At 30.8% G+C, this 19368-nt stretch overlaps 6 protein-coding genes across 14 annotated transcripts; 4 read left to right on the plus strand and 2 right to left on the minus strand.

Moving 5' to 3' along the window:
* The first annotated feature begins 58 nt into the window (after window positions 1–58).
* Window positions 59–3134, plus strand: Cse1 (chromosome segregation 1). Its single transcript, XM_047059231.2, has one exon. The coding sequence runs from the start codon at window positions 59–61 to the stop codon at window positions 3011–3013; it is 2955 nt and encodes a 984-aa protein (XP_046915187.2). The 3' UTR covers window positions 3014–3134.
* Echs1 (Enoyl-CoA hydratase, short chain 1) lies at window positions 3062–4483 on the minus strand. 3 transcript variants are annotated; one of them, XM_075733680.1, is made up of 6 exons: window positions 4434–4483; window positions 4170–4273; window positions 3770–4089; window positions 3388–3712; window positions 3260–3327; window positions 3062–3191 (listed from the first exon to the last, which is right to left on the minus strand). In XM_075733680.1, the coding sequence occupies exons 2-6, from the start codon at window positions 4252–4254 to the stop codon at window positions 3126–3128; spliced, it is 864 nt and encodes a 287-aa protein (XP_075589795.1). In that variant the 5' UTR covers window positions 4255–4273; window positions 4434–4483; the 3' UTR covers window positions 3062–3125. The 3 variants fall into 3 exon arrangements, with proteins under 3 accessions (XP_075589795.1, XP_075589796.1, XP_046915192.2); XM_075733681.1 differs by having other exon boundaries at window positions 4401–4434; XM_047059236.2 differs by lacking the exon at window positions 4434–4483 and having other exon boundaries at window positions 4170–4427.
* A 447-nt stretch (window positions 4484–4930) lies between these two features.
* On the plus strand, window positions 4931–9855 carry LOC124495804 (aldehyde dehydrogenase, dimeric NADP-preferring-like). 6 transcript variants are annotated; one of them, XM_075733674.1, is made up of 6 exons: window positions 5138–5198; window positions 5296–5363; window positions 8036–8179; window positions 8250–9285; window positions 9350–9485; window positions 9557–9855. In XM_075733674.1, exons 2-6 carry the CDS (start codon window positions 5343–5345, stop codon window positions 9726–9728), a joined length of 1509 nt encoding a protein of 502 aa, XP_075589789.1. In that variant the 5' UTR covers window positions 5138–5198; window positions 5296–5342; the 3' UTR covers window positions 9729–9855. The 6 variants fall into 6 exon arrangements, with proteins under 6 accessions (XP_046915188.2, XP_075589789.1, XP_075589792.1 ...); XM_075733678.1 differs by lacking the exons at window positions 5138–5198; window positions 5296–5363 and adding exons at window positions 5918–6027; window positions 6088–6492; XM_075733676.1 differs by lacking the exons at window positions 5138–5198; window positions 5296–5363 and adding exons at window positions 7056–7350; window positions 7439–7926.
* Window positions 9775–11381, minus strand: DMAP1 (DNA methyltransferase 1 associated protein 1). The gene has a single exon (XM_047059233.2). The coding sequence runs from the start codon at window positions 11379–11381 to the stop codon at window positions 9870–9872; it is 1512 nt and encodes a 503-aa protein (XP_046915189.2). The 3' UTR covers window positions 9775–9869.
* Window positions 11382–11554: 173 nt separating this feature from the next.
* Window positions 11555–19338, plus strand: LOC124495799 (uncharacterized). Of its 2 annotated transcripts, XM_075733679.1 has the most exons (4): window positions 11585–12574; window positions 18529–18562; window positions 18651–18820; window positions 18888–19338. In XM_075733679.1, the coding sequence occupies exons 1-4, from the start codon at window positions 11585–11587 to the stop codon at window positions 19302–19304; spliced, it is 1611 nt and encodes a 536-aa protein (XP_075589794.1). In that variant the 3' UTR covers window positions 19305–19338. The 2 variants fall into 2 exon arrangements, with proteins under 2 accessions (XP_046915190.2, XP_075589794.1); XM_047059234.2 differs by lacking the exons at window positions 18529–18562; window positions 18651–18820; window positions 18888–19338 and adding an exon at window positions 12700–13413 and having other exon boundaries at window positions 11555–12638.
* Window positions 13865–18059, plus strand: LOC124495798 (uncharacterized). Its single transcript, XM_075733682.1, is given in 7 exon segments — window positions 13865–14753; window positions 14856–15483; window positions 16363–16653; window positions 16717–17089; window positions 17091–17370; window positions 17448–17683; window positions 17752–18059. Coding segments are annotated over 6 exon segments (1374 nt in total). The 5' UTR covers window positions 13865–14753; window positions 14856–15400; the 3' UTR covers window positions 17863–18059.
* Window positions 19339–19368: the final 30 nt, after the last annotated feature.

Raw genomic sequence — 19368 nt, forward strand, 5'->3', positions numbered from 1 at the left:
TCATCATCATCACCAAAGTTTTTACCATTTGGACCGTTTTACAATCCACTAATCCATTATGGCATCATCAAATGGACAGCAGATCAATATTGAACAATTAATCAATTGTCTGATGCAGACATTGTCACACGATATCAATGTTCGAAAGCCGGCAGAAAATTTCATTGAATCTTGTTCGAATAAACCTGGTTATAGCCAACAATTACTTCAATTGATTGAACGTCCTAATATTGATGCTACTGTCAAACTTTGTGCTGCTATTTCATTCAAGAATTTTATCAAAAAATATTGGACCGTATCCAATGATGATGATGTTGACATGATCAATGCAAATGATCGAATGTATTGTAAAAATGTAATTGTTAATCTAATGTTGAACAGTGATAAAAAGATACAGAAACAGTTAAGCGAAGCTGTTAGTTTGATTGGTAAAGCTGATTTTCCGGAAAAATGGCCAAATCTACTTGAAAATATGATGGTCAAATTGAATGAAAGTTGTCAGCAGTATAATTTTAATATCATCACCGGCATACTTCAAACAGTGGATTCTCTATTCAAACGATATCAATATGAAGCTAAATCGGACAAATTATGGCAAGAAATTAAATATGTTCTCGACACGTTTGCCAAAACATTCACTGGGCTTTTCGTTTGGATCGTCAAATTGATACCTGAACATATTAATAATAAGCAAAACATACAAGTGATAATGCAATCGTTAGTGTATTGTTCGGAAATATTCTTCAGCTTGAATTCACAAGATTTAGCCGAATTTTTTGAAGATAATATGAATGTATGGATGACAAATTTTATTCAATTATTACAATTGAATGCAGAAACATTGGTAACAGATAGTGATGAAGAAATGGGTGTTCTTGAAAGTCTTAAAAGTCAAATCTGTGAAAATATTGCCATGTTTGCTGAAAAATATAATGAAGAATTTGATCCATATCTACCTGGATTTATAAATCAAGTATGGACATTGTTAGATTCGTTGGATACTAAAGCCAAATACGATATATTGATTTCGAATGCTATACGATTTTTATGCATTATTGCTGATCGTGGTCTTCATAAAGAAATCTTTGAGAAAGAACAAATCTTGCAACAAATGTGTTCCAGAGTTATTATACCGAATATGCAATTTCGTGAATCGGATGAAGAATTGTTTGAAGATAATCCAGAAGAATATATACGTCGTGATGTTGAAGGTGCCGATGTACAGACTAGACGACGTGCCGCTTGTGATCTAGTGAAAGCATTGGCAAAACATTTTGAAAAAATTATGACTGAAGTATTCAGTAAATATATTGAAACAATGCTAATGAATTATTCACAAAATCCAAAACAAAATTGGAAAAGTAAAAATGCTGCCATTTATCTGGTCACATCGTTGGTTGTCAAAGGTGGTTCTGTTCGATTAGGCACCACAAGCACATCGGATTTGATCAATATTTCCAGTTTTTTTAATAATGTCATTCGTACTGATCTTGAACGTCCAGAAATCAATGAGATGCCTGTTCTGAAAACCGATGCTCTTAAATACATTATCATCTTTAGGAATCAATTGCCTGTTAATGAAATTCTTTTGGCCATGATGCCGCATATTATCCGTCATTTATCATCACCTATTGTCGTCATTCATAGTTATTCGGCTATCTGTATTGAAAAAATTTTAACACTTCGCGATCCGAACAATATGTCAATACCTTTGATCAAGCCGGAAAATATAAGCCAACATTCTCTTCAACTTCTCGAAGGTTTATTTGGTGTTTGGCAATTTTCTGGTTCACAGGAAAATGAATATTCCATCAAAGCTATATTACGTGTATTCAGTCTGCTTCGTGAACAACTATTGCCTTATTTCAGTGTTTTATTACCGAAATTGACTGAAAAAGTTGCGCATGTTGCCAAGAATCCATCCAAGCCTAATTTCAATCATTATCTATTCGAAACACTTAGCATTTCCATACGAATCGCTTGTTCTAAAAGCACAGCTTCTGTTCATAGCTTTGAAAATGTTTTATTTCCAATATTTCAAACTATACTTGTTCAAGATGTTCAAGAATTTACTCCATATGTTTTTCAAATTTTGGCTTTATTGCTAGAAAATTATGGTAAAACAGAACCAGTACCTGGCCCATACATGGAATTATTTCCTTTTCTTCTTGTACCATTACTTTGGGAACGACCGGCAAATTACGGACCGTTAACTCGTTTGATTCAATCATATGTGAAATGTTGTTCCAAAGAAATTGTCAATCTTGGAAAATTGGAACCATTATTGGGTGTATTTCAGAAGCTTATCTCAGCAAAATCAAGTGATCATTTTGCATTTAAAATTATTGACTATTTAATTGTATTTGCTGATTCAACGGCAATCATGCCAATGATGAAACAAATATTCTTTATTCTTTTTCAACGATTAACGCACGCCAAAACTATCAAATATGTTCGTTCATTGTTGATATTTTTCAGTTTGTTCGTACACAAGTTTGGTGTCAAAGTGTTTTACCAAATGCTCGAATCATTACAAAACAGATTGTTTCGTATGGTGTTGGAAAAATTATTCATTGTCGATGCTCAAAAAGTAACAGGTGTTATTGATCGAAATACAGTATGTATCGGTATGACAGATATATTGACCGATTTGGATCAATTCTTTTCGACAACAGATGATTTGATTACACTGTGGGCACCATTATTACAATGTTTAATTGCTGTTTTTGAATTACCACAAGATAAAACCGAACAAGCTGATGATCATTTTGTCGAAATTGAACAAATGAACATGGGTTATCAGGCCTCATATTCGCGTTTAGTTTTTGCCACAAATCAAGAATTGAACTTAATTGCAGATATTGGACAACCAAAATTATATCTTGCACAAAAACTTCATCAACTTTCAATCCGTTATCCTGGAAAAATATCTACATTAATTTCATCAATGTCACCGGATGCAGCAAAATTTTTGCAAAATTATTTACTTGCAGCCAATGTTAACATTTCCTAAATATCATAATCATAATAATAATTTGAACAATTATGTGTAATCATCATTAAAAAAAATGCTAGCCATTTATTTTTTCAACTATAATCATTGAATACAATACAATAAAATTCATTTAAGAATCAGTGTAGTTGGGTTTTCGTTTCGCAATAAAAGCAGACATGCCTTCTTTTCGATCGTTCTGTTGATTATATTGAAATGAAAAATTTTAATTAATTAATCCGATTTTAATTTCACAAGAATACTTACCGTTGCAAATGTGCTATAAAAAAGTTTCTTTTCCGTTTCCAAGCCTTGTTTCAACGTAGTTTCATAAGCTAAAGACAAATAATAATGATGATTAATGGTAGCAAAATAAAATAAATTTCAAATTTTACCATAATTAACAGATGATTTACAGATGGCAACAATTATTTTAGAATTTTCACCAATTTTTTCAGCCAATTTTATAGCTTCATCGACAACTTGATCGGCAGGAAATATACGGCTTACAAGACCATATTCATATGCTTCTTGTGCATTGATCTGATTACCAGTCAAACACATTTCCATGGCACGAGATTTACCAATAAATTTTGTTAATCGTTGTGTACCACCAGCACCGGGAATGGTGCCGATAAGAATTTCTGGCTGTCCAAATCGTGCTTTATCACCAGCATAGATTATGTCACACATCATGGATAGTTCACAACCGCCTCCAAGCTATTGTACAATTAAACATATGAATCAATGATAAAACATTATGGTCATAAACATTACCGCATAGCCATTGACAGCAGCAATTATTGGTTTGGAGACTGCTGTAATTTTGTCCCAATGAGATAGGAAACCACCCAATGTAACCTGTTCGAAATTTTTATCCACCATCTCTTTGATATCGGCACCGGCAGCAAATGCTTTTTCCGAACCAGTCAACACCATGGCGGCAATATTCTTGTCCTTTTCGAATTTTTGCATAGCATCGACAACTTCATCCATAAGACCACCACAAAGTGCATTCAATGCTTTTGGCCGATTCAATGTTACAAGACCAACATTCTGTTTGGCACCTTTTAATTCAGTCGTGATATATTCATATGCTTTCCATGGATATAGTAATTTAATATTCATATATAGTAATTAATTCGATTTATTCAGATCAAAATAAAATTTCACCTACCTGTTGTTGACAATGCTCGAATAAATTGATTTCGATGAGTATTCAAAATTAAATTCGAATAATTTCTTACTAATGCAGCAGCCATTTTGACTATTTTTTTTATTCTATAGTTTAGTTTCAACCAAAAATGAAAAAAAAAGAAAGGAAAAATATTCGATCAAAAATTCACGATAATGATATCATTCAATAATAAGCAATTTGACATTCGTTCAAGTTCGACAATTAATCTACCAAAATCATGCAACATTAAACATATGAACCCACTAAATTAAAAAAAAAACTTGATCACGACATGTCGAACTAAATTCAGGTTTTGTTTATCTTCAAAAATACAGTAGAGACATCTATTGTTTTTTCTTATAAATTCTGAGACAGAATCATACTTTATATTCGAATTCAGGTTTTTTCTGATTTAAAAAAAAACAGAAAAAATTTTCCATTTGTTTTGATATATTAAAATTTATGACATATTTGATGATGGACATCCTGCATAATAAATAAATACATTGATGATCATATACTAATTTATTTATTTATCTATAAATCAAGGCTGATGTGTTCAATTTGGTAGTTAGCAAAATCAAAAAAAAAAAAAAAAAAAAACCAACATTGTCATGTGATTCAATATATCGATATATGGTGTGTAACATAAACGCGCATGCTTTAATTGTCAAAGAAAAAAAAAAGGATGGTAACAATTATCAATACACGCACTCAATTTTTTTTTTTACATATGAAATCTTTAAATGAAAAAATTAATGCATTAGTTTTTTTTGTCGTTAACTTTTTCTGGCCAGTGATGATAATTTGTTTTTGTGTTTTGAGTGTGTACCGTAAACTTGTTGTGGTTTGTAGTGGTAGATTTTTGTCTCTGTTCAATTAAACTTTATCAAAACAGAGAAAAAAACGCATTCTATTGATGTACCCGAATGTCATTTTTTTTTTTTTTTTTTTTGGTCCATAATAAGATTATTGAAAAAGAAAAAATTTTTTCATCATCATTCAACTGTCATTGTTTGATTCGATCAGGTGTGTGTGTGTGTGATCTGATAGAATTTTTTTTTCTTTCAAATTGATCTAACACTGAATTTTGTTACGACGTTCGATTTTTTTTTTTTTTTTGTAGCCAATAATTATCAATTCAATTCAATATTATTATCTTACTACAAGAAGATGGCCGCTGTCCTTGAAAAGGTATGTGTATATAGAAATCATCTTTGCCTACAAAAAAAATATCTGTGATAATCAAAAATTTTTTTTTTCTCATTAAAAAAATTAACATTTAAATTAATTAATTAATGTTGACAATCGATCAAATCGATCTGGTTAGTTGACCCTAGAAAGGAAACGTTTACGTAGGTTTTCCCTTTACCTCAATATCGATATGGTTCCCTTATCTATATAGGGTTGAAATTGTAAATAATTAAACAATGTTGAGGGTAGCTAACTAACTGGATGTTTCTTCACTATTTTTTTTTTAATTTTTATTTGTAAATTTTTTTTTTTGTTGGAATTCCCTCTTTATGTCATTTTATGTCGTTTTCGAATTTTTATTTTTATGCTTTTTTTTTGGCAATGTTGATAAAAGTGTGTGTGTGTGTGTGTGTGTGTGCGTGTGTTGTGATCAATTCATGTTTTTGTTCGCCTGGTTGTGTTCTACTGTAGTTATATATCAATGCCGTTTTTTTTTTAATATCAATCGATGAATGATGCGATTGATATCTTGGCCGAAAGTGGTTAACCAAAAAATATGCGCGTTGGTTGTGAACATTGAAATACCACATATTTTGTTACATGATCTATCATCATTGACTTAGTATTCGAATCATCATCATATGCATACACAGGAAAAAAAATGGTGAAATTTTTTTGTTTGTTTGTTTTTTGTTTCTGTGATTTGTTTGAATTTTAATTTTAGGTTGTTTTTTGTAACCATCAACCACAAAGAAAAAGACTTGAAGAAGGAACAAAAATATGTTTGCGATTATGATTATTTTCAGTCAATTGTCAGATTGATTGATTATCATCATATTTTCTGATATAAATGATTGCTGGTTTTTTTTTCTCAATAAAAACACTTACTTTGGTTAATCATCGACACTATTCTTCTTCTTTTTTGTTGTTTTTTTTCTGCTGAAATTTTTATTTGATTTTTCCCAATTTATTTGTCATTTTATTGCTAAAACGGTCAATATAATTTGAACGATAATTCACGTATACATTCATTCAATCAACCATTTAATTAGTGATAAAAAAAATGATTATCGCAATTGATGATCAAAATAATAATAATCGGCCAACAACAACGATATTATTCAATCAGGTCTGTGTGTTTGTTGATCATGATAATTTTTTTTTTTAAATTTCCCTGTTCATAATTGTTTCTTTTTTTTCTATCAAATTTCCGTGATTCAATTAAATTATCATCATAATCAGCATCATTATATGATCATAATCATGATTAACGATTATATCGATTATATCGATATATGACTCATTCGAATTTTTTTTCCCACCATTGTAAAACTAAACTATGTTTGTGCATATGATGATTCGATTCGAATGAATTCTTGAATTTGTATTTGGGTGACAAATACAATTTTTTCCTTATTATCATCATTGATCATACTATGTATGGAATTTATTTGTACCATAAATTTTCTTTTTTTTTTATAAAGAAATTGAATTTTAAAAAAAAACGACAGCAAACTTGGCAACAACAGTCTGTGGAGCAATCCTAGATATCCTTGTTATCTGAAGTTTTCCTTCATTTTCATTTGTATCTGTGATTAGAAACGATAGTGGTGGCGGTGGTGATGATGATGATGATGATTACAGGTAAAATTATTGTTAAAATGATTATGATACCAATGTGATGGCCACTTCTCTTTCCGTTTATTTGAATCTTTTTCTCTTTTTTTCGATGCATTGTAAAGTTTCTTGTTTTTCGATCATAAAGATGAATGATGATGATGATGATTGTGATCAGGACAGGATTGTAAAGAAGATGAAAAAAAACAACACTTCAAATCTAAAGAGTATGAAATTTAAGTTGTTTTTTTTCTCTTCTTCTCTTAAACATCAACATCATCGTAATGATTTTATATGTGTATACACACACACACACACAACAGTGTGTAATCACGCGTTATCATCATCAAATGTTTTAAATTCAATTCAGGTTTGGTCAAGCGTTTCGATTTGATTCGAATGAATAGTTTTCTTCTTGTTGTTGTTGTTATATTCTCTTATTTTTTTCCAAATATTAGAAGAAAATAATGTACAACATCATTGCTAAAATAAGCATCCATTTTCTTCCTCTATGCTGTGTTCATCATCATCTTTTTAATATTTTTGTTTCCTACATTTTCAATGGAAATAAATAGATTTTTATTTTCTTCTTGTTACTTGTAAATTGTATACTGCAATCGTCAACAATGATTATGATGATGATGTCAATATCTGAATTTTTACCACCGTTATCATTATTGATAATTTTAACCCTTTAATTTATACAAATTATCATCGTCATCATCTGAATCATTATTATTCTACACTGTTTTAATTTCATTTTATTATTGCAATTTTTTTTTTCGCTTCGATAACATATAGTGTGAGATTAAAAAAAATAATAATGACAAAACTTTTCAGACAAATCAGTGAAAATGATTCAGCCTGTTTGATTATGGTGGAACAAGATGACAACACTAGTCTACCACCACCATATAGTGAATCTTTTGTTGAAAATTATCTACAGGTGTTTATCAAACCTTAATGTGTCCACTTTAATTGTATCATTGTTTTGTTGTAACGACATCTAATCGATGATGTTTTTTTTTTTTTTTTTTTTTTTGCTCAATACATAGGCACTTCTAAAAGCACGTGATGCTTTTCATCGAAATATTACTAAAGATATCAATTTTCGTATCAAACAATTGGAACAATTGAAAAGATGTCTGAACGAAAATCAAGAAGAAATTGTCAAAGCTTTGGATGCCGATTTTCGAAAGGTAAATTTTTTGATTCAATTTATTTGGCAACATTTTTTTTTGTTTTCTCATTTTTCCTCAATTATAATAGCCTCGTATGGAAACTATTATCAGCGAAATTGATTTTGTCACCAAGGATATTGAATATCAATTGAAACATATTCGTGAATACATTAAACCTAGATATGTAGAGAAGAAAGGTGTTGCAACTCTTCTGGACAATTGTCATGTTAAACATGAACCATATGGTGTTGTGTTGATATTTTCGGCATGGAATTATCCAGTGCAATTATTATTGAGTCCATTAGTTGGAGCTATAACGGCCGGTAACTGTGCTATAATCAAACCATCAGAGGTAGCTTCAAATTGTGAAAAATTGATGGCTGAATTGCTTCCAAGATACTTGGATCGTGAATGTTTTCATGTCATCACTGGTGGACCTGAAGAAGCTACACGAATGTTGAACGAACGTTTCGATATGGTATTCTTTACTGGATCTACTTCTATTGGAAAAATGGTTTATAATTCGGCTTCCAAATTTTTAACTCCAGTCGTTTTGGAATTGGGTGGAAAAAGTCCCGTTTATATGGATGATTCAATTAACATGGAAATTGCTGTCCGTCGATTATTATGGGGAAAATGTATGAATAGTGGTCAAATCTGTATCGCACCTGATTATCTACTTTGTACGAAAGAAGTGAAAGAGAAATTCATCAACATTGCAAACAAAGTGTTGAAAGACTTTTTTGAAGGCGATGCAAAAAAATCTGAAAGCTTTGCCCGAATCATCAATGATAAAAACTTTGATCGTTTACAGAATTTGATCAATTCTACTAATGGAAAAATTGTTATTGGTGGTGATACCGATAAAGAAACGCGATACATTTCGCCAACGATAGTCACCGATGTGATCTCTTCTGATTCTTTAATGAAAGAAGAAATATTTGGACCAATCTTACCGATTATTACTATCGATTCGGTGGAAGAGGCAATTGAATTCATCAAAAGAGGAGAAAAACCATTGACAATGTATTTGTTTACGAACAAAAAACAAGTCTATCAAAAATTTATCAATGAAACATCAAGTGGTTCAGTTGCTGTCAATGAAACTATTCTTCAGATGACTGGTAAGTTTATTAATTTTTTTTATTATGAACTTTTTTTTGGATTAACAATTTAATTATTATTTAGTTGATGAGATGCCTTTTGGAGGTGTTGGTCCATCCGGTATTGGAAACTATCATGGCCGTTTTTCATTCGAAGCATTTTCACATAAAAAATCGGTCATGATTAAAGATTATAATCCTATTATAGAATTAATAGCCAGGTATTTGGATTTTTTAAAAAAAAATCAATCATTTCATAATTTAATTAATTAATGTTTTATCATCAAAATAGTTGTAGATATCCACCTTACAACGAAAGCAAATTGAAAAAGTTGAGAATGCTAGTCGGACGAACATTTATTGACGATGTTAATTTTGGCAAATTATTCGGTTATTTGATGACATTTTTGTTTGGCGCCATTGCTGCAATCACAGTGTTCATATTGAATGATAAATTCTTATAATCGAATTACAGAGTGATACTAACGAAAGAAATCAAGACTATAAATGTTTTGTCTTTAATAAATGTTTATTGATTCAATTATAAACTATGGATGGATAATGTGAATAAAGTCATGACAAAAATAAAAATGATAAAGATAATTTTAATTCTTTCGTAATTTTCTCATCAAATTCCCTTGCTCCATAGCGGCTTTTCGTTTACGTGGTGTTGAATTGGTCACATCGATTACTTCGGATATTTTTTTAGAAATATCATCAATTTTTGTTGGTGATTGATTAGTATGATGGTGGCTAGTGGCTGATCCGAATGTAGTGGTCAAATTATCTGGTAAACTGACAGCACTTAACGGCGTTGTGGGCACAAGTTGTTGTGCGGTTTTTTCATTTGTCACCTGCACATTATTCGATTCATATTGATGTTTTAATGATTGTAGATCGAAATCAAGATTGGTAAGAGCCATTTTCAATTCATATAGTAAGACCATATCAGAACGAAGATCGTTGAAATCTCGACAAATTTCTTCGGTTGGCATTGGATGTGGATCAACTTTAAGTTCTTTCAATAATTGATCTATGGCTTTCATACGTTTCTGGCCGACCGATGATGGTAATTTCATACGAGAACTACGAAGCCAAACGCCACAGGTTTTAGGATCTGGAAATTTAATACCGGCCGATTCAATATTGACCGTATTAAATGAATTTGCACCAACATCGCTGATTCGAGAACCTTTTAATTGAGAATTGGTTTTCTTTCTACTAGAACGTGATAATATATTCGATTGTCGAGCTTGATTCTGTTGTTCTTGTCTACGAAGTTCAGAAGTACTATCGGTAGAAATTAATTTCTGAATCTCCTGGGTAATCTTTTCACGTTCTTTTTTACGTTGTTCGATTTTACGTAATTCGGCAATCAGTTGTTGTTCTTCTTCATATTCTTCTGGCGTACGATTGTATAGTTTTTTTAATTGTTCTTTACGTTTTCGTTCATGTTCAGCATCGAATACATAGCCTTGTGGTTTTACATTCAAACTATTACCAACGGTAGATTCGTTACGTTGTTTAGCCAAAATGTCACATACAGAATAATATCTATCTTTGATATTTTCCACTGTTCGATATTTATACTGTGATGTATCCCAACGATCTTGAATGACAATAAAACGAAGATCATATTTTTTACATAAGCTAAATAAATAATCAGTTTCGTTTTTGCTCCATTCATTGCTTTGTAATAATTCTTGATATTCTTGATCAGTATATGAAGGTACGTTGATGACAACATTCATTTTGGCAAATGGATATTCTTTGTTTTTATCTGCTTCACGTCTCCAATGATATAATTGGAAGCCATCTTTTCGCGCCGGATTAGTAAACGGTACCCAATTCCATTTAATCACTTTACGAAGACTTAAATTAGCTTTAACCTTTTTGTAGCCGAAAGGTGGAAATCCAAATTTTGATCCAATAGCAAAATCCGATTGAATGAGCGATGCACTATCTTTGTTTTCGGAACACAACAAAGCATAAACCTCACGGTTCATGCCTTTAATGTTGGATTTCTTGACAGATTGTTCGGGGATACGTTTCTTTTTCACAATTTTCTTCTCACCAGATTCTCGATTTAATTCGAGAATATCACGAACGTCAGACATTTTTGTTTGCAGTAAATTTACAAATCTATTATATCTAATATAGATTTTTTAAAAAAATAAATTTGCAGAATAAAACTCAAAAAATTTTATCCCAACACATGAATATGAAACAAAAAACATCGAAATGAATCGTTCATATAAGAGGTATGTAAATACGGGAGAATCCAAAAAAATAAAAAAAAATTTAGGATCCAAACATTGACATGGATACTACAACGAGTATCGAAGAATTGATCGAAAAATTAACGACAAATGGCGGTGAAGAACTTGATCGGAAACAATTATCAACATTCAAAAAATATTGTAAAGCTGAACGTGATAATAATGAAGTTTTCAAATATTTATATCGTTTAATTTATCATCGTTTAAAACAGAATCATGCACAAATTCGTTATAGTTCTTTTCTTATTATCGATTATCTATTCGAACGATCACGTCTATTTCGATTGATTATATGTGAAAATTTACAAAGTATACTTGAACTTTGTCTGGATATGACACTTTCGAATAGCCGAATCGATAATGGTGGTCGGGAAAATCTTAAACAATCATCAGCTCATCATAAATCATTACGGCCAAAAATTTGGGCAAATAAATTGCATACAAAAATTTTGAATCGTTTTCAATATTGGCTTAGTGAATTTGCTGATGATTATCCTACATTGAGCCATTATCATAAATTATTGATTGAGAAAAAAGCTTTCACAGTACAACAATCATCTGTTCAATGGCAACGAATAATTCCGAATGAAACTATTGAACAATTACGAAAAGATTTCTATGAATTGGAAAATGATGTCAATCTGTTGATTATCCAAATTGATTCATGTTTTGAATTACTTATACCAAAGATTAATATAATTGAAAATAATGAATGCAATAATCAAACTAATGACAATCATTCAAATATTCGTCCAATGCAAGGCCTTTCATTCAATATCATACTTGTTTCAAAGATAGAAATTGTCCGTGATAAATCTAATAATGTGATAATTGATAATCTCCACGAGCTATGTAAAGAATTGAATAATATTGGGCGTAAAATTGGCCTTCTTGAAACGCAATCTAAATTTGCCAACGATGTACTTGGTGATGATATTAAACAATTACGAATGAAAATTGTATCAATATTGAGCAAAGAAAATGATATTAAAATTATCGAAGAATCATCGCCATCATCATCATCATCAGTAGTAGATAATGATGATAGTGATGACCTTGATGAAGATGATTTTGAAGAAGTCGCCGAAACCGAAGGTAATGAGTTTTTATACAATTTGTTATAAATGCATATAATTGAAATTGAATTTTTTTTTAGATAAAATTTTGTTAGCCAAAATGGAACAAGATAAAAATAAAAAAAATCAACAAGTGATGTCTTCAACAATAATTGCCGAGAATCAATGTCGAGCATTATTACCATCGGGACGTCTTTGTCCACGAAGAGATCTTATAAATTGTCCATTTCATGGAAAAATCATACCCCGTGATGAAGAAGGTCTACCATTGGATGGTGAACTTAGGCAACAAGAATTGGATGCTAAATTTCAACGTGAATCAAACGAATGGAAAGATCCACGTTATCTTAGAATTTTAAGCGAACAGATTGGTAAAGATTTACGATTGAATATCAAACGAAAACGAAATATCAGTCAAACTTTAATTAATTTAAAACAATTAAATTCAACTCCACGACAACGTTTAAAATCAAAATTGAAAATTAAATTAAAAAAATAGTTATTATATTGTTCTACTAAAAAAATTTCAATATCATTCAGGTGTTCTGTTATTACGACATTATGTTACGAACATGTCAAAAAAAAAATGGCAACCACCAGTGGCACCATTTACTTTCAAAACGATCGTGGCACATTTTCGTTTTCATTTCGTTTTGATATTGTAATCCAAACTGTATAGGCTGGTGTTTTCAACACATTGCTCAATATATGCTTGAATGGTGGGATATTGGCTCATTTATTATATTGCGTCTAAAATGCCTGATGCCTGGTGTGTGTGTGTGTTGAGTTGTGGTTTTCCTGGAATTTTAAAGCTAGCGTGGATAGTATATATACAAACTTCATGATGATTACTCATCATCGTGATCAGATCGGGCGTCAATATTCCCCGTATTTCTCATCGTGATTGTGCTATCATTTTTGGATTTATGGTGGCTGCTGCTCTCAATATTGTATACTACTACATATTTTATATATAGAAAATTTTTTCATATATATGTGTATCCAGGATTCCAGATACAGAGAGAACTCAAGTTGTTTGCTATGTTCTGGATCGCTTCTCTCTCTCTCTCTCTTTTTTTCTTGTATCACAAAGCGGTTATTGACGTCGGTAAATAGACTCGTGCGCATACATCGTTATCATCATCATCATCATATATAACGGTCATGAGTATAGAGAAAATTTTACCATTCCAAACAAAAAAAACAAGAACAAAATGAGCCAACGAAAGAGATAAATAGACAGATGACATGCGATTTTTTGTTAATTTGTATAACATATAGACTAATAGATAGATTTAATTATCTAAGAAGATTGCTTGTTTGACTTCATTTTTTGCTTCCTAAACAGAAAAATAAACAACAAACAAAACGATTAAAAGGCAAATCGATTAGTAATTTTCAGCTTTTCACTAATTGTTTGTTAATATATATTAGTTATTAATATATACTAAATGATTCGTCAGAAATCGAAATGATCAGTATATATAAAATAACCAACAATTTGGCTGTGATCACCATTTGTTTGTCATCGAAATTCTCGAAACGAATAATTCATCATTCATCATTTATAATATAAAATGTGAAATTTTTTTTCCTCTCTCTCACCCTCTACCTCGTTGATTCAATCACAATACCCGAAATAACCGAGTTTTTTTTTACTTACAAACAACAACGACGATGATGATGATGATGTTTTGTATGTGATCATCATCATCATTTTCATACCATGAATCAACACATATACCGAAAACAATCATTGGAGAAAAAAGAGATTTTTTCGGGTTAGAAAAACAGATACTCAAAATAAACTATTGAACATTGAGTAAACCTCTATTAGTGTGTATGTTCGTGTGTATGTGTGTATTCGAATTTCTTTTATACCCGACGATTTACATATAGTCGTACCGTCTTCGTGATCATCAACAACATCAATTCAACATTGTCGTTCTAGTTCATATATGATTGTTATTGTTCTTTTCTTTTTTCTCTCTATCTATCTTTCTCTCATATTCTCATCGATGTCTTTCTTGTCCTGAAGAGTTCTTTTTTTTCGGCCAACCAACCAACCAACCAAACAAAAAACCAACCAATCAAATCATCAAAACATTAGCCACGAAGGCCGTGTCGAGGTCGGGTAAGTTGGTCGATTCTTATCTTTTATTGTTGTTGTTTCGAGTTTGTTTTTTGTTGTCATGATGTCTCATTTTATTCTGTATAAATATTTTGTTTTCAACAGATTGTCACACCATTTTTATCAATCGTATCATAACGAATTCATCATTAAATCTAAGTGGCTATTTAGTTTGTTGAAAAATTTTTCCTTCACACACACACACACATTGGTATCAATCATCATCATCATGTCCAATTTGTGCATGTGGATACTGTCGTAGGATTCAAGGATCATTCGATTGCTATTGCCCATTATCATACGCCATCGCCATTTTTATTTACCACACTGTGTTTTTTTTTCTTCATGATTTTAGACCTGATGTAACTAAAATTGGAAATCTTATCTTTTTATTAAACGATGAAACATACTTGAGAAAAAAAAGGACCACCACCATCATCATCATAAATTTTTTTTTTCTTCCAATTTGACAACCATTGAAAGTAAACAAACAAAAATTTTCCTTTTTGTCCGACCATTTTAAATGATTTTGTCATTTTAATTTTTCATCGTCATCATCGTCATCATTTTTCAACAAATTTCACAAACATCAAATTGTGTTTTCATTATTTCATCGTCAGAAAACAAAAATCTACTATATATAAAAAAAAATGTCTTCAGTGTTGACGGAAAATGTTGTACTTGTACGTACACGATCTCATGATTTGAATTCAGTGAAAAAACTTAATTGCTGGTAAGTGGTATTTATTATATCTCAGATAGGTCAATTAATTAAATAAACTTTCGATCTTTATATTGATCAATCAATCAATCAATCAATTCTCCTTGTAGTAGATGAAATGATGATTCCAACAAATGAATCTACATGTTTCTTTCATTATAATAAAGCTTCTCGTGTCAATTTTTTTTTTTGGTTGCTCTTGATTAGCCAACCATATTATACATTGATGATTTCTAAGAATTTTTTTTTCGTTACTTTTTTTTGTCAGATCATGAATACTTGATCCTTTCGATTGGTTTTTTTTCATTTTCGTTAGGGCATAATTATCAATGATAAATATAACAGCAAGTGTTGATCTTTTAGCCAAAAAAAAAGAAAGAAAGAAAGAAAGGAATAACCATCTTATCTAATCGACGGATTTGATTATAGAAAAAGATCGAGAGTCTATCTTTAGGCTAGAATTGTTGAAGGGAAAAATAATCTGTCCAGCCATCATCATTATCATGTCAAGTTTATTTCTATTAATAACCGTTATTTTCTATGGCCAACATTCGTTGTGCAGGGCAATCATCATCAGGTTTAATGTTTGTCTGTGTGTGTGTGTGTGTGTGTGTGTGGTTCACCTATATTTTTTTTTCTCAATTCTCATTCCACTAGAAATAGAAAAAAAAACTTTTACGACCAATGCCAAAGTCCATTTTTGAAGATCGGTCAAGCCTTCGATATAGGATGATGATCTTTTGAGCAAAAAAAAAAATCTATTTATTATTTCAATTCACGAATATCTGATCATTGAATTATTACAATTTTTACAATCTTAAAAATAATAATCATCATCATTTTTTTTGTTTTCATTTTCCCACCGCCACCACTGCATCCGATAATAAATAGGGGATGTACATTGGAAGATGTGTCTATCGTGAATCGAATGCCTAATGTTGAAGTTATTTCTTTATCTATAAATAGAATCGATACATTGAAATATTTTGCATCATGTACATTGTTACAGGAATTGTATTTAAGAAAAAATGAAATTGAAGATATTAACGAAATTCTTCATCTATCACAATTACAATTTTTGAAGAAATTATCATTGGAAGATAATCCATGTACCAATGTTGATAATTATCGTTTGACCATACTTAAAGCATTGCCAAATTTAGAATTTCTGGATAATGTCAAGTAAGTTTTGTTTTAAATATAATTTGTTTATTAATCTTGAATCATTTTGTTATATTCATATAGAGTAACTGCTGAAGAATTATATCAAGCAGAAAAATTAGGTCGAGAATTAATATGGCCTGGAACGGAAACGGTGGACGATATTGGTGATGAAATTATTGAGAATACAAGTGGCAATGTCCAATATGATATGTCAAGAAATTATTCAGAAACAAAATCATCGTATCCAGTTTTATATCAGGAACAAGTGTCCAATAATAGCAATAATAGCAGCAGCAGTAACAGTAGTAATTGCCAAACAGTTACCTTAAGTAATGGATTGACACAGCAACAAACAAATGAACAATATCATCAACAACAGCAATCATCGATGAATGTTGGTGGATATATTGATCAACAACAATTGAATAATAGTGGTAGTTCAGAAAATGGTAGCAACTAATTCTGTAATCAATTCATCATCATCATCATCATTGTATGGTAACAATAATAATACATCCACAACGAATGGAAATCGTAATAATTATCAGCCACAACCACCACCAACACCGATGATGAATGGTGGTAATAATAGTTCATCGAACCTACAACATCATCTTCCACAGGCCAACATACAAAAATCGGCTAGTCCAAATAATAATAATCATCATAATAATAAAAAGACAAACATGGCAAAAGCAAATTCTTTATCCGATTATAATATTTATAGTACAAATGGTAAGTGTGTCATCTGTTTGTAATAATTTATTAAGTATTACCATGATTTTTATTGTTTTTTTTTCGGTGGAAAAAAGGCAATTTCCGTTGTTCTTCGCCAGCCTTATCGGGAAATCCTTATGAGCCAATAGAATATGGTTATGAAAATGGACAAAATATTCTGCATAATAATAATAATAATAATACTGGTCAATCATCATATTATATGCCTAATGTGAATTCTACACGTGCAAATCTACAAAGTGCTTCATCAACATCAAATCGTGAACAACAACAACAACAACGAATATTGCCTAAAGGCGGTAGAAATCGAGTAAGTTTTCTTCTTATCAATTATGATTCCATTTTATTGAATATTTTTTTTTGTTTCAAAAATTCTAGAATGCCAATATTCTTTCAGCTGTACTTTGTCTAATCAAAGAACTTGATTATGGAAGCTTAGAAGTGGTTGATACAACCATACATTGTCGTATGGAAGAGATGGAAGATTGAAACTGGTCCACTAATTGAATGATAATATTCGTTGCACATTCTCATCATCATTATCATTTTGATCATCAAGTGAATTGGAATATTCCTTTGATAATACATAATTTTCTTTCATCATCATTCAGATTCAAATTGCGATATTTTAGAATCGTTTTTTTTCCTAATTTATAAAAGCAGCTTAAGTTTTGTGACAATATTCTAACATTCCATTTATGATAATTTATTTTCCTTTTCTTTTCTTTTTGTTGTTGATCCAAAGTTTAATCTCTATATTCAGTTTCTGGTTTTTTTCTTTTTTTTTTTGTTTTTTCCAAACCAATCACACATACTGATTTTGATTGAATTGGATTTTTTTTTTTAATTTGAAAAAAAAATTTATATGCTATGCCACTAGATGGCAGAATGGATACAGAATAAACATTTCCGATTTTTACTGATGCAATTCAAAAAAAAGGCGTGTCTTGCATTTATATATGCACTTTACAGGCAATATTTCTCGTCCGGCAGCGTGGTTGTTTTTTTTTTTTTTTGTGAGCACACAATATTACAAACACGCATCGAATTATATTCGATTTTCTCTGTTAAACCACGACTATCTATTTGTACCAATCATCAAATTTTTGATATTAAATTATTAGAAAAAAAATGACACAAACTATTGTCGATGAGAAACCAGAAGAAGAGGTAAAAATTGAAGATCAAGGTATGTTTATAATAAAGAGAAATTAAATTTTATTATTAATTATTAATCTCATTTTCATATATATTGAATATAGTAAGTGGATCTGAAGAATCTGAAGATGAATCTGATGCTGGTGAAGGTACTGAAGAACAAAAGGATGAAAATTTGGCCGCTGCTGCTGCCAATATTCTATCACAGGATGATGCTGGTTCAAAGGGTAAACAATCTCGTAGTGAAAAAAAGGCCCGTAAAGCTATGTCAAAGCTTGGTCTTAAATTGGTATGACATTTCTGATGCAAATAAATTTACCTTTCCATTGATATATGTCAATTATATATCTATATAGATACCGGGTATCAATCGTGTGGCCATAAGAAAATCTAAAAACATTCTTTTTGTTATCAACAAACCAGATGTTTATAAATCTCCTGCAAGTGATACCTATATTATATTTGGTGAGGCAAAGATTGAAGATCTTAGCCAAAAAGCACAGATGGCTGCGGCAGAAAAATTCAAAGCACCGGAAGGAATTGGTTCTGGTCTTTCAGGTGTTGATGGCCAACCAGGAACTGTTGGTGAAAATATTGCTACAGCAACAATACCTGAAGAAGAAGAAGAAGGTGAAATTGATATGACCGGTATTGAAGAGAAAGATATTGAATTGGTCATATCACAGACTGGTGTTACAAGAACCAAAGCCATAAAAGCTCTACGTAATCATGATAATGATATTGTCAATGCTATTCTGGAACTGACTACATAAATTTCCAATAACCATCTTATTCAACAAGAGAGAGAGAGAGAAAGTAAAAAAAAACATCAAACAA

This window comes from Dermatophagoides farinae, chromosome 8 (genome assembly GCF_024713945.1).
Source record: "Dermatophagoides farinae isolate YC_2012a chromosome 8, ASM2471394v1, whole genome shotgun sequence".
In the NCBI taxonomy this organism is placed as follows: domain Eukaryota; kingdom Metazoa; phylum Arthropoda; class Arachnida; order Sarcoptiformes; family Pyroglyphidae; genus Dermatophagoides; species Dermatophagoides farinae.

Bases quoted from the DNA above. Each gene is read 5' to 3' on its own strand.
- Cse1 (XM_047059231.2), top strand. From the start codon at position 59: ATGGCATCATCAAATGGACAGCAGATCAATATTGAACAATTAATCAAT.
- Echs1 (XM_075733680.1), bottom strand. From the start codon at position 4,254: ATGGCTGCTGCATTAGTAAGAAATTATTCGAATTTAATTTTGAATACT. The intron at 3,328-3,387 runs GTAAAATTTGAA...ATTTGTCTTTAG, and splicing joins TAAATCATCTGTTAATTATG to CTTATGAAACTACGTTGAAA. The intron at 3,192-3,259 runs GTAAGTATTCTT...TATAATCAACAG, and splicing joins TTTATAGCACATTTGCAACG to AACGATCGAAAAGAAGGCAT.
- LOC124495799 (XM_075733679.1), top strand. From the start codon at position 11,585: ATGGATACTACAACGAGTATCGAAGAATTGATCGAAAAATTAACGACA. The intron at 12,575-18,528 runs GTAGATAATGAT...ATTGTCGATGAG, and splicing joins CATCATCATCATCATCAGTA to AAACCAGAAGAAGAGGTAAA. The intron at 18,563-18,650 runs GTATGTTTATAA...GTGGATCTGAAG, and splicing joins GGTAAAAATTGAAGATCAAG to AATCTGAAGATGAATCTGAT.
- DMAP1 (XM_047059233.2), bottom strand. From the start codon at position 11,381: ATGTCTGACGTTCGTGATATTCTCGAATTAAATCGAGAATCTGGTGAG.
- LOC124495804 (XM_075733676.1), top strand. From the start codon at position 7,804: ATGACAAAACTTTTCAGACAAATCAGTGAAAATGATTCAGCCTGTTTG. The intron at 8,180-8,249 runs GTAAATTTTTTG...CAATTATAATAG, and splicing joins TGGATGCCGATTTTCGAAAG to CCTCGTATGGAAACTATTAT. The intron at 9,486-9,556 runs GTATTTGGATTT...TCATCAAAATAG, and splicing joins ATTATAGAATTAATAGCCAG to TTGTAGATATCCACCTTACA.